The following is a 19,631-nucleotide window of genomic DNA, read 5'->3' as shown; positions in this document are numbered from 1 at the left end:
TTATTGATGAATTAATGACCAATTAATGACCAATTGAGGAGAAATTAATGATGAATTAATAACCAATTAAGGAGAAATTAACGATGAATTAATGACCAATTAAGGTGAAATTACTGAGAAACTAAGCAGGAATTGACCAATTAATGAGCAATTAATGACCAATTAAGCAAGAATTAATAAGGTATTAATGAGGAATTAATGAAGAATGACTGAACAATTCATGAGGAATTAACAAAAAATTAAGGAGGAATTAATGACCAATTAATGAGCAATTAATGACCAATTAAGCAAGAATTAATAAGGTATTAATGCGGAATTAATGAAGAATGACTGAACATTTAATCAGAAATTAACAAGGAATTAATGAACAATTAATGAGGCTTTAAGAAGGAATTAACGAGAAATTAAGGAGGAATTAATGACCAATTAATGACCAATTAATGAGGAATTAATGACCAATTAAGGAGAAACTAACAAGGAATTAATAAGGAATTAAGGAGGAATTAATGAAGAATGACTGAACAATTAATCAGAAATTAACAAGGAATTAATGAACAATCAATGAGGATTTAAATAGGAATTAACAAGAAATTAAGGAGGAATTATTGATGAATTAATCACCAATTAATGACCAATTGAGGAGAAATTAATGATGAATTAATAACCAATTAAGGAGAAATTATCGATGAAGTAATGATCAATTAAGGTGAAATTAATTAAGCAGGAATTAATAAGGAATTAATGAGGAATTAATGAAGAATGCCTGAACAATTAATGAGGAATTAACAAAAAATTAAGGAGGAATTAATGACCAATTAATGAATAATTAATGACCAATTAAGCAAGAATTAATAAGGTATTAATGAGGAATTAATGAAGAATGACTGAACATTTCATCAGAAATTAACAAGGAATTAATGAACAATTAATGAGGCTTTAAGAAGGAATTAACGAGAAATTAAGGAGGAATTAATGACCAATTAATGACCAATTAATGAGGAATTAATGACCAATTAAGGAGGAACTAACAAGGAATTAATAAGGAATTAAGGAGGAATTACTGAAGAATGACTGAACAATTAATCAGAAATTAACAAAGAATTAATGAACAATCAATGAGGATTTAAATAGGAATTAACAAGAAATTAAGGAGAAATTATTGATGAATTAATGACCAATTAAGGAGAAATTAACGATGAACTAATGATCAATTAAGGTGAAATTAATTAAGCAGGAATTAATAAGGAATTAATGAGGAATTAATGAAGAATGACTGAACAATTAATGAGGAATTAACAAAAAATTAAGGAGGAATTAATGACCAATTAATGAGCAATTAATGACGAATTTAGCAAGAATTAATAAGGTATTAATGAGGAATTAATGACCGATTAAGCAAGAATTAATAAGGTATTAATGAGGAATTAATGAAGAATGACTGAACATTTAATCAGAAATTAACAAGGAATTAATGAACAATTAATGAGGCTTTAAGAAGGAATTACCAAGAAATTAATGAGCAATTAATGAGCAATTAATGAGCAATTAATGAGCAATTACCTGGCAGGGCCTTGGGGCTCTTGGTGCTGCTCGGAATTTTCCTGTGGGGATTAAAAATAACAACAAAAAAAATCCATTAAATTCCAATTATTCCTAATTAATATAGAAATCATCTAATTAACAATGAAAATGAACTCCTAATTAATATATAAATACTTAAAAATTAAAATACCCAACTTATATGAATCATATAATTAACAACAAAAATAATTCCTTATTAATACATAAATAATTAAAAATAAAAATTCCTCACTAATATATAAATTATACAATTAATAATGAAAATAATTCCTAATTAACACATAAATAATTAAAAAGGAAAATTCCTCACTAATATATAAATTCTATAATTAATAATGAAAATAACTCCTAATTAATACATAAATAATTAAAAATGAAAATTCCTCACTAATATATAAATTCTACAATCAATAATGAAAATAATTCCTAATTAATACATAAATAATTAAAAAGGAAAATTCCTCACTAATATATAAATTATACAATTAATAATGAAAATAATTCCTAATTAATACATAAATAATTAAAAATGAAAATTACTCACTAATATATAAATTATACAATTAATAATGAAAATAACTCCTAATTAATACATAAATAATTAAAAATGAAAATTCCTCACTAATATATAAATTATGCAATTAATAATGAAAATAACTCTTAATTAATACATAAATAATTAAAAATGAAAATTCCTCACTAATATATAAATTATACAATTAATAATGAAAATAATTCCTAATTAATACATAAATAATTAAAAAGGAAAATTCCTCACTAATATATAAATTATACTATTAATAATGAAAATAATTCCTAATTAATACATAAATAATTAAAAAGGAAAATTCCTCACTAATATATAAATTATACTATTAATAACGAAAATAATTCCTAATTAATACATAAATAATTAAAAAGGAAAATTCCTCACTAATATATAAATTAAACAATTAATAATGAAAATAATTCCTAATTAATACATAAATAATTAAAAATAAAAATTCCTCACTAATATATAAATGATACTATTAATAATGAAAATAATTCCTAATTAATACATAAATAATTAAAAATAAAAATTCCTCACTAATATATAAATGATACTATTAATAATGAAAATAATTCCTAATTAATACATAAATAATTAAAAATAAAAATTCCTCACTAATATATAAATTATACAATTAATAATGAAAATAATTCCTAATTAATACATAAATAATTAAAAATAAAAATTCCTCACTAATATATAAATTATAAAATTAATAATGAAAATAATTCCTAATTAATATATAAATAACTAATAATGAAAATAACTGCGAACATAAAAATAATATGATTAATAATTAAAATGATTCCTAATTAGTATATAAATAATTCATAATTAATAAAAATATTACTCCATGAATTATTGTGCTATAAATGCAATTATTAAATGCATGAAATTGTAATTATAGAAAATACATTAATTATTGTATTAATTAAAATATATTGAATTTGATATTAATTTCTATATAATATTAATATAAATATATTAACTTTAATTTTTAATTAATTATTAACTTTAATAATTGCAATTTTCATATTGTAGATAAATAAATTATAGGTAAATATATAATACATACTATTAGAATAAATATATAAAATAATTACAAATAATAATGCATTAATGTATTAAATGTATTAATATGTTAATGTATTAATATATATTAATGTAGTAATAAAATAATAAATTAATTATCCTGAATAAATATAAAAATAATGTAAAACATAAAATAATAAACATATTAATATTATCTATTAATACATAAAATATAAATTAATACATAAAATATATCAGCATTATTTTAATACTATTATTTTAACATAATTATTTTAAGGAGTGTTATTATCAACCTATTAATAAATATATTAATACACTTAATATAAATAAATTAATCCATTTTCCAATTAATTTTAAGTGCTTGCAAATGACTTCCAATTATTTAATTTGCTTAAGAAATTAAAATAACAGTAGTAATAATAGCAATAATAGTAATAGTAATAGTATAGTAATAATAATAATAATAATAATAATAATAATAATAATAATAATAATAATAATAATAATAAATAAAAATAAAAATAATAAATGAAATTAAGTTTAAATAAATAAAGTAATAATAATTGTAGTAATAGCAATAGTAGTAATAATAATAAATGAAATAAAATTATAACAATAATAAAAATAAAATTAATTGAAATAAAATAATAGCAATAATAATAATGAACGGAAATGAAATAATAATAATAGCAATAAAATGAAATTAAATTAAATAAAATAATAATAATAGTATTTATAATAATAATAATGAAATTAACTGAAATAAAATAATGATAGCAATTATAATAGTAATAATAAAAATGAAATGAAATAATAATAATGAGTTTAAATAAATAAAATAATAATAGTAATAATAGTAATAATCATAAAATGAAATATATAAAATTATAACAATAATAATAATAAAAAAATAAAATTATTTGAAATAAAATAAAAATAGTAATAATAATAATGAAAGGAAATGAAATAATAATAATAATAGTAATAAAATGGAATTAAATGAAATGATAATAATAATATAATATTTATAATAATGAAATTAAGTGAAATAAAATAATAATAGCTATAATAATATTAATAATAATAAAAATGAAATAATAATAACAATAATAATAATGAGTTTAAATAAAATAATAATAAAAAAATAATAGCAATAATAGTAATAATAAAATGAAATAAATAAAATTATAATAATAATCATAGTAATAATAAAATAAAATTAATTGAAATAAAATAATAATAGAATAATGAACTGATATGAAAAATCATCATAATAATAATAATGAAATGGAATTAAATGAAATAAAGTAATAATAGTAATAATAATAGTAGTAATAATAACAGTAATAATAAAGTTAAATATAATAATAATAGTACTTATAATAATAATAACAAAATCAAATTAAATAAAATAATAATAGCAATAATAGTAATAATAAAAATGAAATGAAATAATAATAATAGTAATAATAGTAATAATAATAAAATTAAATAAATAAAATTATAACAATAATAATAATAAAATAAAACGAATTCAAATAAAATAATATTAGTAATAATAATGAACTGAAATGATATATTAATAATAATAATAATAATAATAATAATAATAGTAATGAAATGGAATTAAATGAAATGAAATAATAATAATAGTATTTATAATAATAATGAAATTAACTGAAATAAAATAATAATAGCAATAATAATAGTAATAATAATAAAAATTAATTGAAACAATAATAATAATAATAATTTTAAATAATTGAAATAATAATAGTCATAAGAATAGTAATAATAGTAATAATAATAAAATGAAATAAATAAAATTAATAATAATAGTAATGAAATAAAATTAATTGAAATAAAATAATATTAGTAATAACAATGATCTGAAATGAAATAATAATAGTAATAATAATAATAATAATAATAGGAATGAAATGGAATTAAATTAAATAAATAATAATAATATTAGTAATAATAATAGCAATAATAAAGTTAAATAAAATAATAATAGTACTTACAATAATAATAATGAAATCAAATGAAATAAAATGATAATAGTAATAATAATAATAATTAAAATAATAATGGAATAAAATAATAGTGATAATAAAAATGAAACCAAGTAATAATAATAATAATTATAATAGTAATAGTAATAATAGTAATAATAATAGTAATAATAATAGTAATAATAATAATAGTAATAATAATAGTAATAATGATAGTAATAATAGTAATAGCAGTAATAATAGTAATAATAATAATAATAATAATAATAATAATAACATACTAATAAATTGAATATAAAATACCGCATGCATGATATCTAATTAATTCTAATTGCTAATTAACTGTAATTAATTAGTGTAAGTTTGGAGGTTGGGCCCGCATTCCCGCCATTCCCAGAATTCCCGGCATCGATTCCCGCCTCTCACTTGGTGCTCGCCGCCGCTTTTTTGGGATTCAGGATTCGCTTCTTCACCACCTTCTTCACCTGCAACGGGAAAAGGGGAAAATCCAGCGGAATTCCCGGGAAAAATTCCCGATCCCAGCGGAATTCCCGGGAAAAATTCCTGATCCCAGCAGAATTCCCGGGAAAAATTCCCGATCCCAGCGGAATTCCCGGGAAAAATTCCTGATCCCAGCGGAATTCCCGCCAAAATTCCCGATCCCAGTGGAATTCCTGGGAAAAATTCCCGATCCCAGTGGAATTCCCGGGAAAAATTCCCGATCCCAGTGGAATTCCCGGGAAAAATTCCCGATCCCAGTGGAATTCCCGGCCCGAATTCCCGATCCCAGCTGGAATTCCTCTTTGGAACTCCCCAATGCCATCAGGAATTCCCGATCCCAGCTGGAATTCCCAGAATTCCTGAACCTGTCCCCGCGCTCTCTCAGCCACACTGACCCAGGATAATTCCCAGAATAATCCCTGGAATTCCTGGTGTTATTCCCAATGGTGTTATTCCCGGTGTTGTTATTCCGGGTGCTGTTAATGATTCCGGGTGTTGTTCCCGGTGTTGTTAATGATTCCCGGTGTTGTTCCGGGTGTTGTTACCTGTCCCCCCCGGCTCTCTCAGCCACGCTCAGCTGGACGCATTTCCCGGTGTTGTTAAAGATTCCCGGTGTTATTCCGGGTGTTGTTAATGATTCCGGCTGTTGTTACCTGTCCCCCGCGCGCTCTCTCGGCCACGCTCAGCCGGACGCGTTTCCCGGTGTTGTTAATGATTCCCAGTGTTGTTAATGATTCCTGGTGTTATTCCGGGTGTAGTTCCGGGTGTTGTTAATGATTCCGGGTGTTGTTAATGATTCCGGGTGTTGGTAATGATTCCCGGTGTTATTCCGGGTGTTGTTAATGATTCCGGGTGTAGTTCCGGCTGTTGTTCCCTGTCCCCCCCTGGCCCTCTCAGCCACGCTCAGCCGGACGCGTTTCCCGGTGTTGTTAATGATTCCCAGTGTTATTCCGGGTGTAGTTCCGGCTGTTGTTACCTGTCCCCCCCTGGCTCTCTCGGCCACGCTCAGCCGGACGCGTTTCCCGGTGTTGTTAATGATTCCGGGTGTTGGTAATGATTCCCGGTGTTATTCCGGGTGTTATTCCCGGTGTTGTTACCTGTCCCCCGCGCGCTCTCTCGGCCACGCTCAGCCGGACGCGTTTCCCAGTGTTGTTAATGATTCCCGGTGTTATTCCCGGTGTTATTCCCGGTGTTATTCCGGGTGTTATTCCCGGTGTTGTTCCGGCTGTTGTTACCTGTCCCCCCCTGGCCCTCTCGGCCACGCTCAGCTGGACGCGTTTCCCGGTGTTGTTAATGATTCCCGGTGTTATTCCGGGTGTTGTTAATGATTCCCGGTGTTGTTCCCGGTGTTGTTCCGGCTGTTGTTACCTGTCCCCCGTGCGCTCTCTCGGCCACGCTCAGCCGGACGCGTTTCCCGGTGTTATTCCGGGTGTTATTAATGATTCCGGCTGTAGTTCCGGCTGTTGTTACCTGTCCCCCCCTGGCTCTCTCGGCCACGCTCAGCCGGACGCGTTTCCCGGTGTTGTTAATGATTCCGGGTGTTGGTAATGATTCCCGGTGTTATTCCGGGTGTTATTCCGGGTGTAGTTCCGGCTGTTGTTACCTGTCCCCCGCGCGCTCTCTCGGCCACGCTCAGCCGGACGCGTTTCCCGGTGTTGTTAATGATTCCGGGTGTTATTCCGGGTGTTATTCCGGGTGTTATTAATGATTCCGGCTGTAGTTCCGGCTGTTGTTACCTGTCCCCCCCTGGCTCTCTCGGCCACGCTCAGCCGGACGCGTTTCCCGTGCAGCAGCAGCGGCGCCGTCTCCCCGAACTTGACGGCGGCCATGACGGCTTCCTTGAAATTCATCTCCAGGTAGGCCTGGAAAACGCGGAACGGCCGGGGCATTCCCGGGGGAACGCCGGGATTGAGCGGGACGGGGAAAGGGGGAGGGGAAAGGGGAAAATCCGGGGGAAATTTGGGATAAAAGTGGGAAAAATCGGGAAAAAAACCTGGGAAGATGGGAAAAAAAAATGGGGAGTATTGGGGGAAAATGGGGAAAAATGGGGAAAAATGGGGAAAGAGGGGAAAATATTAAGAAAAATTGGGATAAACTGGGAAAATGGGAAAAAAAGGGGAAGTATTGAGGGAAAATAGGGAAAAAAGAGAAAAAAATGGGAAAAAAATGGGAAAAATTGGGAAAAAAATGGGAAAAAATGGGAAAAAAATGGGAAAACATCAAAAATAGGAATAAACTGGGAAAATGGGGGAATATTGGGAAAAAAATGGGAAAAAAATGGGAAAAAATGAGAAAAAATGGGAAAAAAATGGGAAAAAATGGGGAAAAAAATGGGAAAACATCAAAAATGGGAATAAACTGGGAAAATGGGAAAAAAAATGGGAATATTGGGGAAAAAATGGGAAAAATGGGGAAAAATGGGAAAAAAATGGGGAAAGTGGGAAAAACATTAAGAAAAACTGGGATAAACTGGGAAAACGGGAAAAAAATTGGGAATATTGAGGGAAAATGGGGAAAAATGGGGAAAATAATTGGGAAATATTGGGAAAAAACAGGAAAAAAAGAGAAAAAAATGTAGAAAAGTTGGGGAAAATTAGGGAAAAATGGGAAAAAAAGAGAAAAAATGGGAAAAAAAATGGGAAAAATGGGGAAAACATCAAGAAAAATTGGAATAAACTGGGAAAATGGGAAAAAAATTTGGAATATTGGGGAAAAATGGGACAAATGAAAAAAATGAGAAAAAATGGGAAAAAAATGGGAAAAAAATGGGAAAACATCAAAAATGGGAATAAACTGGGAAAATGGGAAAAAAAATTGGGAATATTGGGGAAAAAATGGGGAAAAAAGAGAAAAAATGGGAAAAAATGGGGAAAGTGGGAAAAACATTAAGAAAAATAGGGATAAACTGGGAAAATGGGAAAAAAAATGGGAAAAAAATGGGAAAAAAATGGGAAAAAAATGGGAAAAAAATGGGAAAAAATGGGAAAAAATGGGAAAACATCAAAAATGGGAATAAACTGGGAAAATGGGAAAAAAAATGGGAATATTGGGGAAAAAATGGGGAAAATGGGAAAAATATTGGGAATATTGGGGAAAAATGGGGAAAAATGGGGAAAAAAATGGGGAAAGTGGGGAAAATATTAAGGAAAATTGGGATAAACTGGGAAAATGGGAAAAAAAAGGGAAATATTGAGAAAAATGGGAAAAAAATGGGAAAAAAATGGGAAAAAATAGAAAAAAATGGGAAAAAATGGGAAAATCGGAAAAAAATGGGAAAACATCAAAAATGGGAATAAACTGGGAAAATGGGGGAATATTGGGAAAAAAATGGAAAAAAAATGGGAAAAAAATGGGAAAAAAATGGGGAAAAAATGGGGAAAAAAATGGGAAAACATCAAAAATGTGAATAAACTGGGAAAATGGGAAAAAAATTGGGAATATTGGGGGAAAAATGGGAAAAATGGGAAAAAAATGGGGAAAGTGGGGAAAATATTAAGAAAAATTGGGATAAACTGGGAAAATGGGAAAAAAATGAGAAATATTGGGAAAAATGGGAAAAAAAGAGAAAAAAATGGGAAAAAAATGGGAAAAAAATGGGGAAAAAATGGGGAAAAAAATGGGAAAACATCAAAAATTGGGATAAACTGGGAAAATGGGAAAAAAATTGGGAATATTGGGGAAAAAATGGGGAAAAATGAAAAAAATGGGAAAAAAATGGGGAAAGTGGGGAAAATATTAAGAAAAATTGGGATAAACTGGGAAAATGGGAAAAAATGAGAAATATTGGGAAAAATGGGAAAAAAAGAGAAAAAAATGGGAAAAAAATGGGAAAAAATGGGAAAAAATGGGGAAAAAAATGGGAAAACATCAAAAATTGGGATAAACTGGGAAAATGGGAAAAAATGAGAAATATTGGGAAAAATGGGGAAAAAAAGAGAAAAAAATGGGAAAAAAATGGGAAAACATCAAAAATTGGAATAAACTGGAAAAATGGGAAAAAAATTGGGAATATTGGGGGAAAATGGGAAAAATGAAAAAAATGGGAAAAAAAGGGAAAAAAAAGGGGAAAAAATGGGAAAAAAATGGGAAAAAATGGGAAAACATCAAAAATGGGAATAAACTGGGAAAATGGGAAAAAAATTGGGAATATTGGGGAAAAAATGGGGAAAAATGGGAAAAATAATTGGGAAATATTGGGAAAAAAAATGGGAAAAATGGGAAAAATTTGGGACAAAAGGGAAAAATTGGGGAAAAATTGGGAAAAAATAGGGAAAATTGTGGAATATTGGGAAAAAATGGGAAAAAGGAGAAAATAATTGGAAAGTATTGGGAAAAAAAGGAAAAATTGGGGAAAAAAAGGGAAAAATGGGAAAAATGGGGAAAATGGGAAAAATGGGGAAAATGGGGGAAAAAAAGGGAAAAATAATTGGGAAATATTGGGAAAAAATGGGAAAAAATGGGAAAAATTGGGGAAAAATGGGGGAAAAAAGGGAAAAATTGGGGAAAAAATGGGAAAAATTGGGGAAAAAAAGGGAAAAAATAGAAAAAAAAGAGGAAAAACGGGAAAAAAATGGGAAAAATTGGGGAAAAAGGGGAAAAAAATGGGAAAAAACAGGAAAAGAGAAAAAAATGGGAAAAAAATGGGAAAAAATGGGGAAAAATTGGGGAAAAAAGGAAAAAAATGGGAAAAAACAGGAAAAAAAGAGAAAAAATGGGAAAAAAATGGTAAAAATTGGGGAAAAATTGGGGAAAAATGGGAAAAATTGGGGAAAAAAGGGAAAAATTGGGGAAAAATGGGGAAAAAAAGGGAAAAATTGGGGAAAAATGGGTAAAATTGAGGAAACAAGGGAAAAATTGAGGAAAAAATGGAAAATATTGGGGAAAAATGGGGGAAAAAAGGGAAAAATTGGGGAAAAAAGGGAAAAATTGGGGAAAAATGAGAAAAAATGGGAAAAATTGGGAGAAAATGGGAAAAAATAAGAAAAAAGAGACAAGAAAAATTGGGAAAAATTGGGAAAAATTGGGGAAAAAGGGGAAAAAAATTGGAAAAAATTGGAAAAAAAGAGAAAAAAATGGGAAAAATTGGGGAAAAAGGGGAAAAATTGGGGAAAAAAGGGAAAAATTGGGGAAAAATTGGGGAAAAAAGGGAAGAATTAGGGAAAAATTGGGGAAAAATGGGAAAAATTGGGGAAAAAAGGGAGAAGAAAAATTGGGAAAAATTGGGAAAAATTGGGGAAAAAGGGGAAAAAAATGGGAAAAAATTGGAAAAAAGAGAAAAAAATGGGAAAAATTGGGGAAAAAGGGGAAAAATTGGGGAAAAAAGGGAAAAATTGGGGAAAAAGGGAAAAATAGGGGGAAAATTGGGAAAAAAAGGGAAAAATTGGGGAAAAAAGGGAAAAATTGGGGAAAAAATGGGAAAAAAGGGAAAAAAGAGGAAAAATGGGAAAAAATGGGAAAAATTGGGGAAAAATGGGAAAAAATGGGAAAAAACAGGAAAAAAGAGAAAAAATGGAGAAAAAAAAAGGGAAAAATTGGGGAAAAAAGGGAAAAATTGGGGAAAAATGGGGGAAAAAAGGGAAAAATTGGGGAAAAAAGGGAAAAATTGGGGAAAAACTGGGGAAAAATGGGAAAAAATTGGGGAAATAAGGGAAAAATTGGGGAAAAATTGGGGAAAAAAGGGAAAAATTAGGGGAAAAATTGGGGAAAAAAGGGAAAAATTAGGGGAAAAAAGGGAAAAAAGGGAAAAATTGGGGGAAAAAGGGAAAATTAGGGGGAAAATTGGGGAAAAATTGGGAAAAAAAGGGAAAAATTGGGGAAAAAAGGGAAAAATAGGGGGAAAATTGGGGAAAAATGGGAAAAATTGGGGAAAAATTGGGGAAAAAAGGGAAAAATTAGGGGAAAAAGGGGAAAAATTGGGGAAAATTGGGGAAAAAAGGGAAAAATAGGGGAAAAAATGCGAAAAAGAAAAAAAAGAGGAAAAACGGGAAAAAAATGGGAAAAATTAGGGGAAAAAGGGAAAAAAAATGGGAAAAAACAGGAAAAGAGAAAAAAATGGGAAAAAAATGGGAAAAATTGGGAAAAAATTGGGGAAAAAAGGGAAAAATGGGGGAAAAAATGGGAAAAAGAAAAAAAGAGGAAAAATGGGAAAAAAATGGGAAAAAATGGGGAAAAATTGGGGAAAAAAGGAAAAAAAATGGGAAAAAACAGGAATAAAAGGGAAAAAAATGGGAAAAAAAATGGGAAAAATTTGGGAAAAAAGGGAAAAATTGGGGAAAAATGGGGGAAAAAAGGGAAAAATGGGAAAAATGGGAAAAAATAGGAAAAAAGGAAGAAGAAAAATTGGGAAAAATTGGGGAAAAAGGGGAAAAATAGGGGAAAAAAGGGAAAAATTGGGGAAAAATGGGAAAAATTGGGGGAAAATTGGGGAAGAATGGGAAAAATTGGGGGAAAATTGGGGAAAAAAGGGAAAAATGAGGGGAAAAATTGGTTTCCCGTTGTTTTTTCCCGGGATTCACCTCGTTACGGGAGCGCAGCACGATGAGGTCGCTGACTTTGCCGAAGGGTTGAACGAGTTTCTTGATGTCGTGGTCGGAAAATCCGTCGTCGGGAAGATCCGAGATCTGCAGCACGGTCCCGCAGCTCAGCAGCTCCTCCCGCAGCAGCTGCGAAACACAGAAAGAATTCCCCAAAAAAATTCCCAGGGAAACGAGGAAAAGGGAGAGGAAAAGGGATTTGGATTTTTTATTAAGGAATTTTTGGGATTTTTGGGGGGTTTTTTGGGGTTTTTTTGGGATTTTTTGGTGTTTTTTTGGGATTTTTGGGTAATTTTTTGGGGGATTTTTGGGTGGTTTTTTGGGATTTTTGGGTGTTTTTTTGGGGATTTTTGGGTGGTTTTTTGGGATTTTTGGGTGTTTTTTGGGGGGATTTTTGGGTGGTTTTTTGGGATTTTTGGGTGGTTTTTTTGAGGATTTTTGGGTAGTTTTTTGGGATTTTTGGGGTTTTTTTGGGGATTTTTTGGGTGGTTTTTTTGGGATTTTTGGGTGGTTTTTTTGGGTGTTTTTTTGGGATTTTTGGGTGTTTTTTGGGATTTTTGGGTGTTTTTTTGGGATTTTTGGGTGGTTTTTTTGGGATTTTTGGGTGTTTTTTCGGGATTTTTGGGTGTTTTTTTGGGATTTTTGGGGTTTTTTTTGTGATTTTTGGGTGTTTCTTTGGGTGGTTTTTGGGTGTTTTTTTTGGGATTTTTGGGTGTTTTTTTGGGGATTTTTGGGTGTTTTTTTGGGATTTTTGGGGTTTTTTTTGGGATTTTTGGGTGTTTTTTTGGGGATTTTTGGGTAATTTTTTGGGGGGATTTTTGGGTGGTTTTTTGGGGATTTTTGGGTGTTTTTTCGGGATTTTTGGGGGTTTTTTTTGGGATTTTTGGGTGGTTTTTTTGGGTGGTTTTTTAGGATTTTTGGGTGTTTTTTTGGGTGGTTTTTTGGGATTTTTGGGTGGTTTTTTTGAGGATTTTTGGGTGTTTTTTTGGGGATTTTTGGATGTTTTTTTTGGGATTTTTGGGTGGTTTTTTCAGGATTTTTGGGTGGTTTTTTTGGGATTTTTGGGTAGGTTTTTTTGGGATTTTTGTGTGGTTTTTTGGGGGATTTTTGGGTGGTTTTTTTGGGGATTTTTGGGTGGTTTTTTGGGATTTTTGGTTGGTTTTTTTGGGGGATTTTTGGGTGTTTTTTTTGGGATTTTTGGGTGTTTTTTTGGGATTTTTGAGTGGTTTTTTTGGGATTTTTGGGTGTTTTTTTGAGATTTTTGAGTGGTTTTTTTGGGATCTTTGGGTGGTTTTTTTGGGTGGTTTTTTGGGATTTTTGGGCGTTTTTTTGGGATTTTTGGGTGGTTTTTTGGGATTTTTGGGTGTTTTTTTGGGATTTTTGCGGGGTTTTTTGGGATTTTTGGGTGTTTTTTGGGGGGATTTTTGGGCGTTTTTTTGGGATTTTTGGGTGGTTTTTTGGGATTTTTGTGTGGTTTTTTTGGGATTTTTGGGTGGTTTTTTTGGGATTTTTGGGTGGTTTTTTTGGGATTTTTGGGTGGTTTTTTTGGGATTTTTGGGTGGGTTTTTTGGGATTTTTGGGTGGTTTTTTTGGGATTTTTGGGAAATTTTTTGGGGGGATTTTTGGGTGGTTTTTTTGGGGATTTTTGTGTGGTTTTTTTTGGATTTTTGGGTAATTTTTGGGGGGATTTTTGGGTGTTTTTCTGGGATTTTTGTGTGGTTTTTTGGGGGGATTTTTGGGTGTTTTTCTGGGATTTTTGGGTGGTTTTTTTGGGGGATTTTTCGATGTTTTTTTGGGGGATTTTTGGGTGGTTTTTTTAAAGATTTTTGGGTGTTTTTTTGGGGATTTTTGGGTGGTTTTTTGGGGATCTTTCGGTGGTTTTTTTGGGATTTTTGGGTGGATTTTTGGGATTTTTGGGTGGTTTTTTTGGGATTTTTGGGTGGTTTTTGGGTGTTTTTTTGGGATTTTTGGGGGGTTTTTTTGGGATTTTTGGGTGGTTTTTTTGGGATTTTTTGGGTGTTTTTTGGGGATTTTTGGGTGGTTTTTGGGGATTTTTGGGTGGTTTTTTTGGGGATTTTTGGGTGGTTTTTTTGGGTGTTTTTTTGGGGATTTTTGGGTGTTTTTTTGGGTGTTTTTTTTGGGTGGTTTTTTGGGGATTTTTGGGTGTTTTTTGGGGATTTTTGGCTGGTTTTTTGGGGGATTTTTGGGTGGTTTTTTTGGGTGTTTTTTTTGAATTTTTGGTTGGTTTTTTTGGGATTTTTGGGGTTTTTTTTGGGAATTTTTGGGTGTTTTTTTGGGATTTTTGGGTGGTTTTTTTGGGTGGTTTTTTGGGATTTTTGGGGTTTTTTTGGGATTTTTGCGGGGTTTTTTGGGATTTTTGGGTGGTTTTTTTTGGGATTTTTGGGTGGGTTTTTTTGGGATTTTTGGGTGGTTTTTTGGGATTTTTGAGTGGTTTTTTTGGGGATTTTTGGGTGGTTTTTCTGGGATTTTTGGGTGGTTTTTTTTGGGTGGTTTTTTTGGGTGGTTTTTTTGGGATTTTTTGGGTGGTTTTTTTGGGATTTTTGGGTGGTTTTTTGGGATTTTTGGGTGGTTTTTTGGGATTTTTGGGTGTTTTTTTAGGGTGTTTTTTTAGGGTGTTTTTTTAGGGTGTTTTTTTTGGGATTTTTGGGTGGTTTTTTTGGGATTTTTGGGGTTTTTTTGGGATTTTTGGGTGGTTTTTTTGGGTGTTTTTTTGGGATTTTTGGGTGGTTTTTTTGGGATTTTTGGGTGGTTTTTTTTGGGATTTTTGGGTGGTTTTTTTGGGATTTTTGGGGTTTTTTTGGGATTTTTGGGGTTTTTTTGGGATTTTTGGGTGGTTTTTTTGGGTGTTTTTTTGGGATTTTTGGGTGGTTTTTTTGGGATTTTTGGGTGGTTTTTTTGGGATTTTTGGGTGGTTTTTTTGGGATTTTTGGGTGGGTTTTTTGGGGATTTTTGGTTGGTTTTTTGGGGATTTTTGGGTGTTTTTTTTGGGGATTTTTGGGTGGCTTTTGTCAGATTTTTGGGTGTTTTTTTGGGATTTTTGGGTGGTTTTTTGGGGATTTTTCGATGTTTTTTTGGGGATTTTTGGGTGGTTTTTTCAGGATTTTTGGGTGGTTTTTTGGGGATCTTTCGGTGGTTTTTTGGGGATTTTTGGGTGGATTTTTGGGATTTTTGGGTGTTTTTTTGGGGATTTTTGGGTGGTTTTTTGGGGATTTTTGGGTGGTTTTTTGGGATTTTTGGGTGTTTTTTTGGGGATTTTTGGGTAATTTTTGGGGGGGATTTTTGGGTGGTTTTTTGGGGATTTTTGGGTGGTTTTTTGGGGATTTTTGGGTGGTTTTTTGGGATTTTTGGGCGTTTTTTTGGGATTTTTGGGTGGTTTTTTGGGATTTTTGGGTGTTTTTTTGGGATTTTTGCGGGGTTTTTTGGGATTTTTGGGTGTTTTTTGGGGGGATTTTTGGGCGTTTTTTTGGGATTTTTGGGTGGTTTTTTGGGATTTTTGTGTGGTTTTTTTGGGATTTTTGGGTGGTTTTTTTGGGATTTTTGGGTGGTTTTTTTGGGATTTTTGGGTGGTTTTTTTGGGATTTTTGGGTGGGTTTTTTGGGATTTTTGGGTGGGTTTTTTGGGATTTTTGGGTGGTTTTTTTGGGATTTTTGGGAAATTTTTTGGGGGGATTTTTGGGTGGTTTTTTTGGGGATTTTTGTGTGGTTTTTTTTGGATTTTTGGGTAATTTTTGGGGGGATTTTTGGGTGTTTTTCTGGGATTTTTGTGTGGTTTTTTGGGGGGATTTTTGGGTGTTTTTCTGGGATTTTTGGGTGGTTTTTTTGGGGGATTTTTCGATGTTTTTTTGGGGGATTTTTGGGTGGTTTTTTTAAAGATTTTTGGGTGTTTTTTTGGGGATTTTTGGGTGGTTTTTTGGGGATCTTTCGGTGGTTTTTTTGGGATTTTTGGGTGGATTTTTGGGATTTTTGGGTGGTTTTTTTGGGATTTTTGGGTGGTTTTTGGGTGTTTTTTTGGGATTTTTGGGGGGTTTTTTTGGGATTTTTGGGTGGTTTTTTTGGGATTTTTTGGGTGTTTTTTGGGGATTTTTGGGTGGTTTTTGGGGATTTTTGGGTGGTTTTTTTGGGGATTTTTGGGTGGTTTTTTTGGGTGTTTTTTTGGGGATTTTTGGGTGTTTTTTTGGGTGTTTTTTTTGGGTGGTTTTTTGGGGATTTTTGGGTGTTTTTTGGGGATTTTTGGCTGGTTTTTTGGGGGATTTTTGGGTGGTTTTTTTGGGTGTTTTTTTTGAATTTTTGGTTGGTTTTTTTGGGATTTTTGGGGTTTTTTTTGGGAATTTTTGGGTGTTTTTTTGGGATTTTTGGGTGGTTTTTTTGGGTGGTTTTTTGGGATTTTTGGGGTTTTTTTGGGATTTTTGCGGGGTTTTTTGGGATTTTTGGGTGGTTTTTTTTGGGATTTTTGGGTGGGTTTTTTTGGGATTTTTGGGTGGTTTTTTGGGATTTTTGAGTGGTTTTTTTGGGGATTTTTGGGTGGTTTTTCTGGGATTTTTGGGTGGTTTTTTTTGGGTGGTTTTTTTGGGTGGTTTTTTTGGGATTTTTTGGGTGGTTTTTTTGGGATTTTTGGGTGGTTTTTTGGGATTTTTGGGTGGTTTTTTGGGATTTTTGGGTGTTTTTTTAGGGTGTTTTTTTAGGGTGTTTTTTTAGGGTGTTTTTTTTGGGATTTTTGGGTGGTTTTTTTGGGATTTTTGGGGTTTTTTTGGGATTTTTGGGTGGTTTTTTTGGGTGTTTTTTTGGGATTTTTGGGTGGTTTTTTTGGGATTTTTGGGTGGTTTTTTTGGGATTTTTGGGTGGTTTTTTTGGGATTTTTGGGGTTTTTTTGGGATTTTTGGGGTTTTTTTGGGATTTTTGGGTGGTTTTTTTGGGTGTTTTTTTGGGATTTTTGGGTGGTTTTTTTGGGATTTTTGGGTGGTTTTTTTGGGATTTTTGGGTGGTTTTTTTGGGATTTTTGGGTGGGTTTTTTGGGGATTTTTGGTTGGTTTTTTGGGGATTTTTGGGTGTTTTTTTTGGGGATTTTTGGGTGGCTTTTGTCAGATTTTTGGGTGTTTTTTTGGGATTTTTGGGTGGTTTTTTGGGGATTTTTCGATGTTTTTTTGGGGATTTTTGGGTGGTTTTTTCAGGATTTTTGGGTGGTTTTTTGGGGATCTTTCGGTGGTTTTTTGGGGATTTTTGGGTGGATTTTTGGGATTTTTGGGTGTTTTTTTGGGGATTTTTGGGTGGTTTTTTGGGGATTTTTGGGTGGTTTTTTGGGATTTTTGGGTGTTTTTTTGGGGATTTTTGGGTAATTTTTGGGGGGGATTTTTGGGTGGTTTTTTGGGGATTTTTGGGTGGTTTTTTGGGGATTTTTGGGTGGTTTTTTGGGATTTTTGGGTGGTTTTTTGTTGTTGGAAGCGGTGGAGGTTGGGTTGGGATTGGAACAAAATGGGAATTTTTGGAATAAATCTTTAGGGAATTCCCAGATTTTTTCGTCCCTGGAAGTGCCCAAGGAAAGGCTGGATTGGGATTGTGGGAATTATGGAATGAATTTTTATGGAATTCTGGAATTCCAGGAGTTTTTCATCCCTGAAACTTCTCTAGCTTGGATTTGGATTGGAACAAAATGGGAATTGTGGAATGAATCTTTATGGAATCCCAGAATTCCCAGATTTTTTTCATCCCTGGAAACAACAAAAGAAAGGTTGGATTGGAACAAAATGTGAATTTTGGAATAAATCTTTATGGAATTCTGGAATTCCAGGAGTTTTTTCATCCCTGAAACTGTTCTAGGTTGGATTTGGATTGGAACAAAATGGGAATTTTGGAATAAATCCTTATAGAATTCTGGAATTCCCAGTTTTTTTTCAGCCTGGAAGTGCTCTAGGAAAGGCTGGATTGGGATTCTGGGAATTGTGGAATAAATTTTTATGGAATTCCAGAATTCCCAGATTTTTTTCAGCCCTGGAAGTGCCCAAGGAAAGGTTGGATTGGAACAAAATGGGAATTTTGGAATAAATCCTCATGGAATTCTGGAATTCCCAGATTTTTTTCAGCCTGGAAACACCCAAGGAAAGGTTGGATTGGAACAAAATGGGAATTATGGAATAAATCTTTATGGAATTCTGGAATTCCAGGATTTTTTTCATCCCTGGAAGTGCTCAAGGAAAGGCTGGATTGGGATTCTGGGAATTGTGGAATAAATTTTTATGGAATTCCCAGATTTTTTTCAGCCCTGGAAGTGCCCAAGGAAAGGTTGGATGGGAATTGTGGGAATTATGGAATAAATCTTTATGAAATTCTGGAATTCCAGGAGTTTTTCATCCCTGAAACTTCTCTAGCTTGGATTTAGACTGGAACAAAATCAGAATTATGCAATAAATCCTTACAGAACCCCAGAATTCCCCCATTTTCCCATCCCTGGAACCACCCAAGCTTGGATTGAGACCATCACAACCCAAGAATTCCAAGAATTCCAGAACGAATCCCTCTGGAATCCCACAATTCCTCTCTCACCCTGTTATAGGAAGCCGGATGACTTTTCCCTCCGGACGAATCCTCTTCCTCTTCCCTCTCTTTTTTTGGGATTGACCCTTCAGATTCCAGCCCGGAGCTGGTTCCAGGCCCTCCGGATCCGTCTTTCCTGGAAGTTTTGGGAGCGTTCCGAGGTTGTTTTTTCCCATTCCCGCTTATCCTGCTGGGAATTCCGTGGCATTTTCCGGACGCCAGCGATTCCTGAACCGCCGCTTGCAGGGATTTGTGTTTCTTGAATTCGGCCAAAAATCCCGGTCCTAAAGTTTTCATCACGGCTTCCAGAGCTGCTTTTCTATCTGGGAATGATGGGGGGAGGAAAAAAAAAATGGGAATGATGGAATTTTCTGATAGGAAATCCGTGGATTTTTTTAAAAAAAAATTTTAAAGAAAAATTTTATTATCTTTTTAAATTTTTTTTATTATTTTTTTCTGGATTTTTCATTATTTTTAAATTATTTTTTTTTATTTATTTATTTTCATATTTTTTTATAATTTTTTTCTTATTTTTTTACAATTTTTTCAAATTTTTTTCTTATTTTTTAGAATTTTTTTCTTATTTTTTTATCATTTTTTTCAAATTTTTTTCTTACTTTTTAGAATTTTTTTCTTATTTTTTTATACTTTTTTCCCCATTTTTTTATGATTTTTTTCTTATTTTTTTATCATTTTTTTCTAATTTTTTTCGAATTTTTTTCCCATTTTTTTATAATTTTTTTCTTATTTTTTTCAAAATTTTTTTCTTATTTTTTTAGAATTTTTTTCAAATTTTTTTCTTATTTCTTAGAATTTTTTTTATTTTTTTCCATTTTTCTTATTTTTT

At 32.0% G+C, this 19,631-nt stretch overlaps 1 protein-coding gene across 7 annotated transcripts in view; it reads right to left on the bottom strand.

Annotated features, from left to right (window-relative positions):
* Nucleotides 1-19,631, bottom strand: part of ZNF638 (zinc finger protein 638) — a 91,948-nt gene that overhangs the window by 49,299 nt on the left and 23,018 nt on the right. For all 7 annotated transcript variants that reach the window (XM_086888044.1, XM_086888043.1, XM_086888041.1 and 4 more), the window contains 5 exons: nucleotides 18,794-19,107; nucleotides 12,219-12,365; nucleotides 7,440-7,565; nucleotides 5,629-5,687; nucleotides 1,561-1,601 (listed from right to left, as the gene is read on the bottom strand). In XM_086888044.1, coding sequence (XP_086744170.1) covers nucleotides 1,561-1,601; nucleotides 5,629-5,687; nucleotides 7,440-7,565; nucleotides 12,219-12,365; nucleotides 18,794-19,107 — 687 coding nt within the window. The remainder of the gene's footprint in view (nucleotides 1-1,560; nucleotides 1,602-5,628; nucleotides 5,688-7,439; nucleotides 7,566-12,218; nucleotides 12,366-18,793; nucleotides 19,108-19,631) is intronic.

This window comes from Cyanistes caeruleus, chromosome 5 (genome assembly GCF_971803275.1).
Source record: "Cyanistes caeruleus chromosome 5, bCyaCae1.hap1.1, whole genome shotgun sequence".
NCBI lineage: Eukaryota > Metazoa > Chordata > Aves > Passeriformes > Paridae > Cyanistes > Cyanistes caeruleus.
The sequence above is the reverse complement of the archived record's forward strand: the minus strand, read 5'-3'. Positions and strand labels throughout refer to the sequence as shown.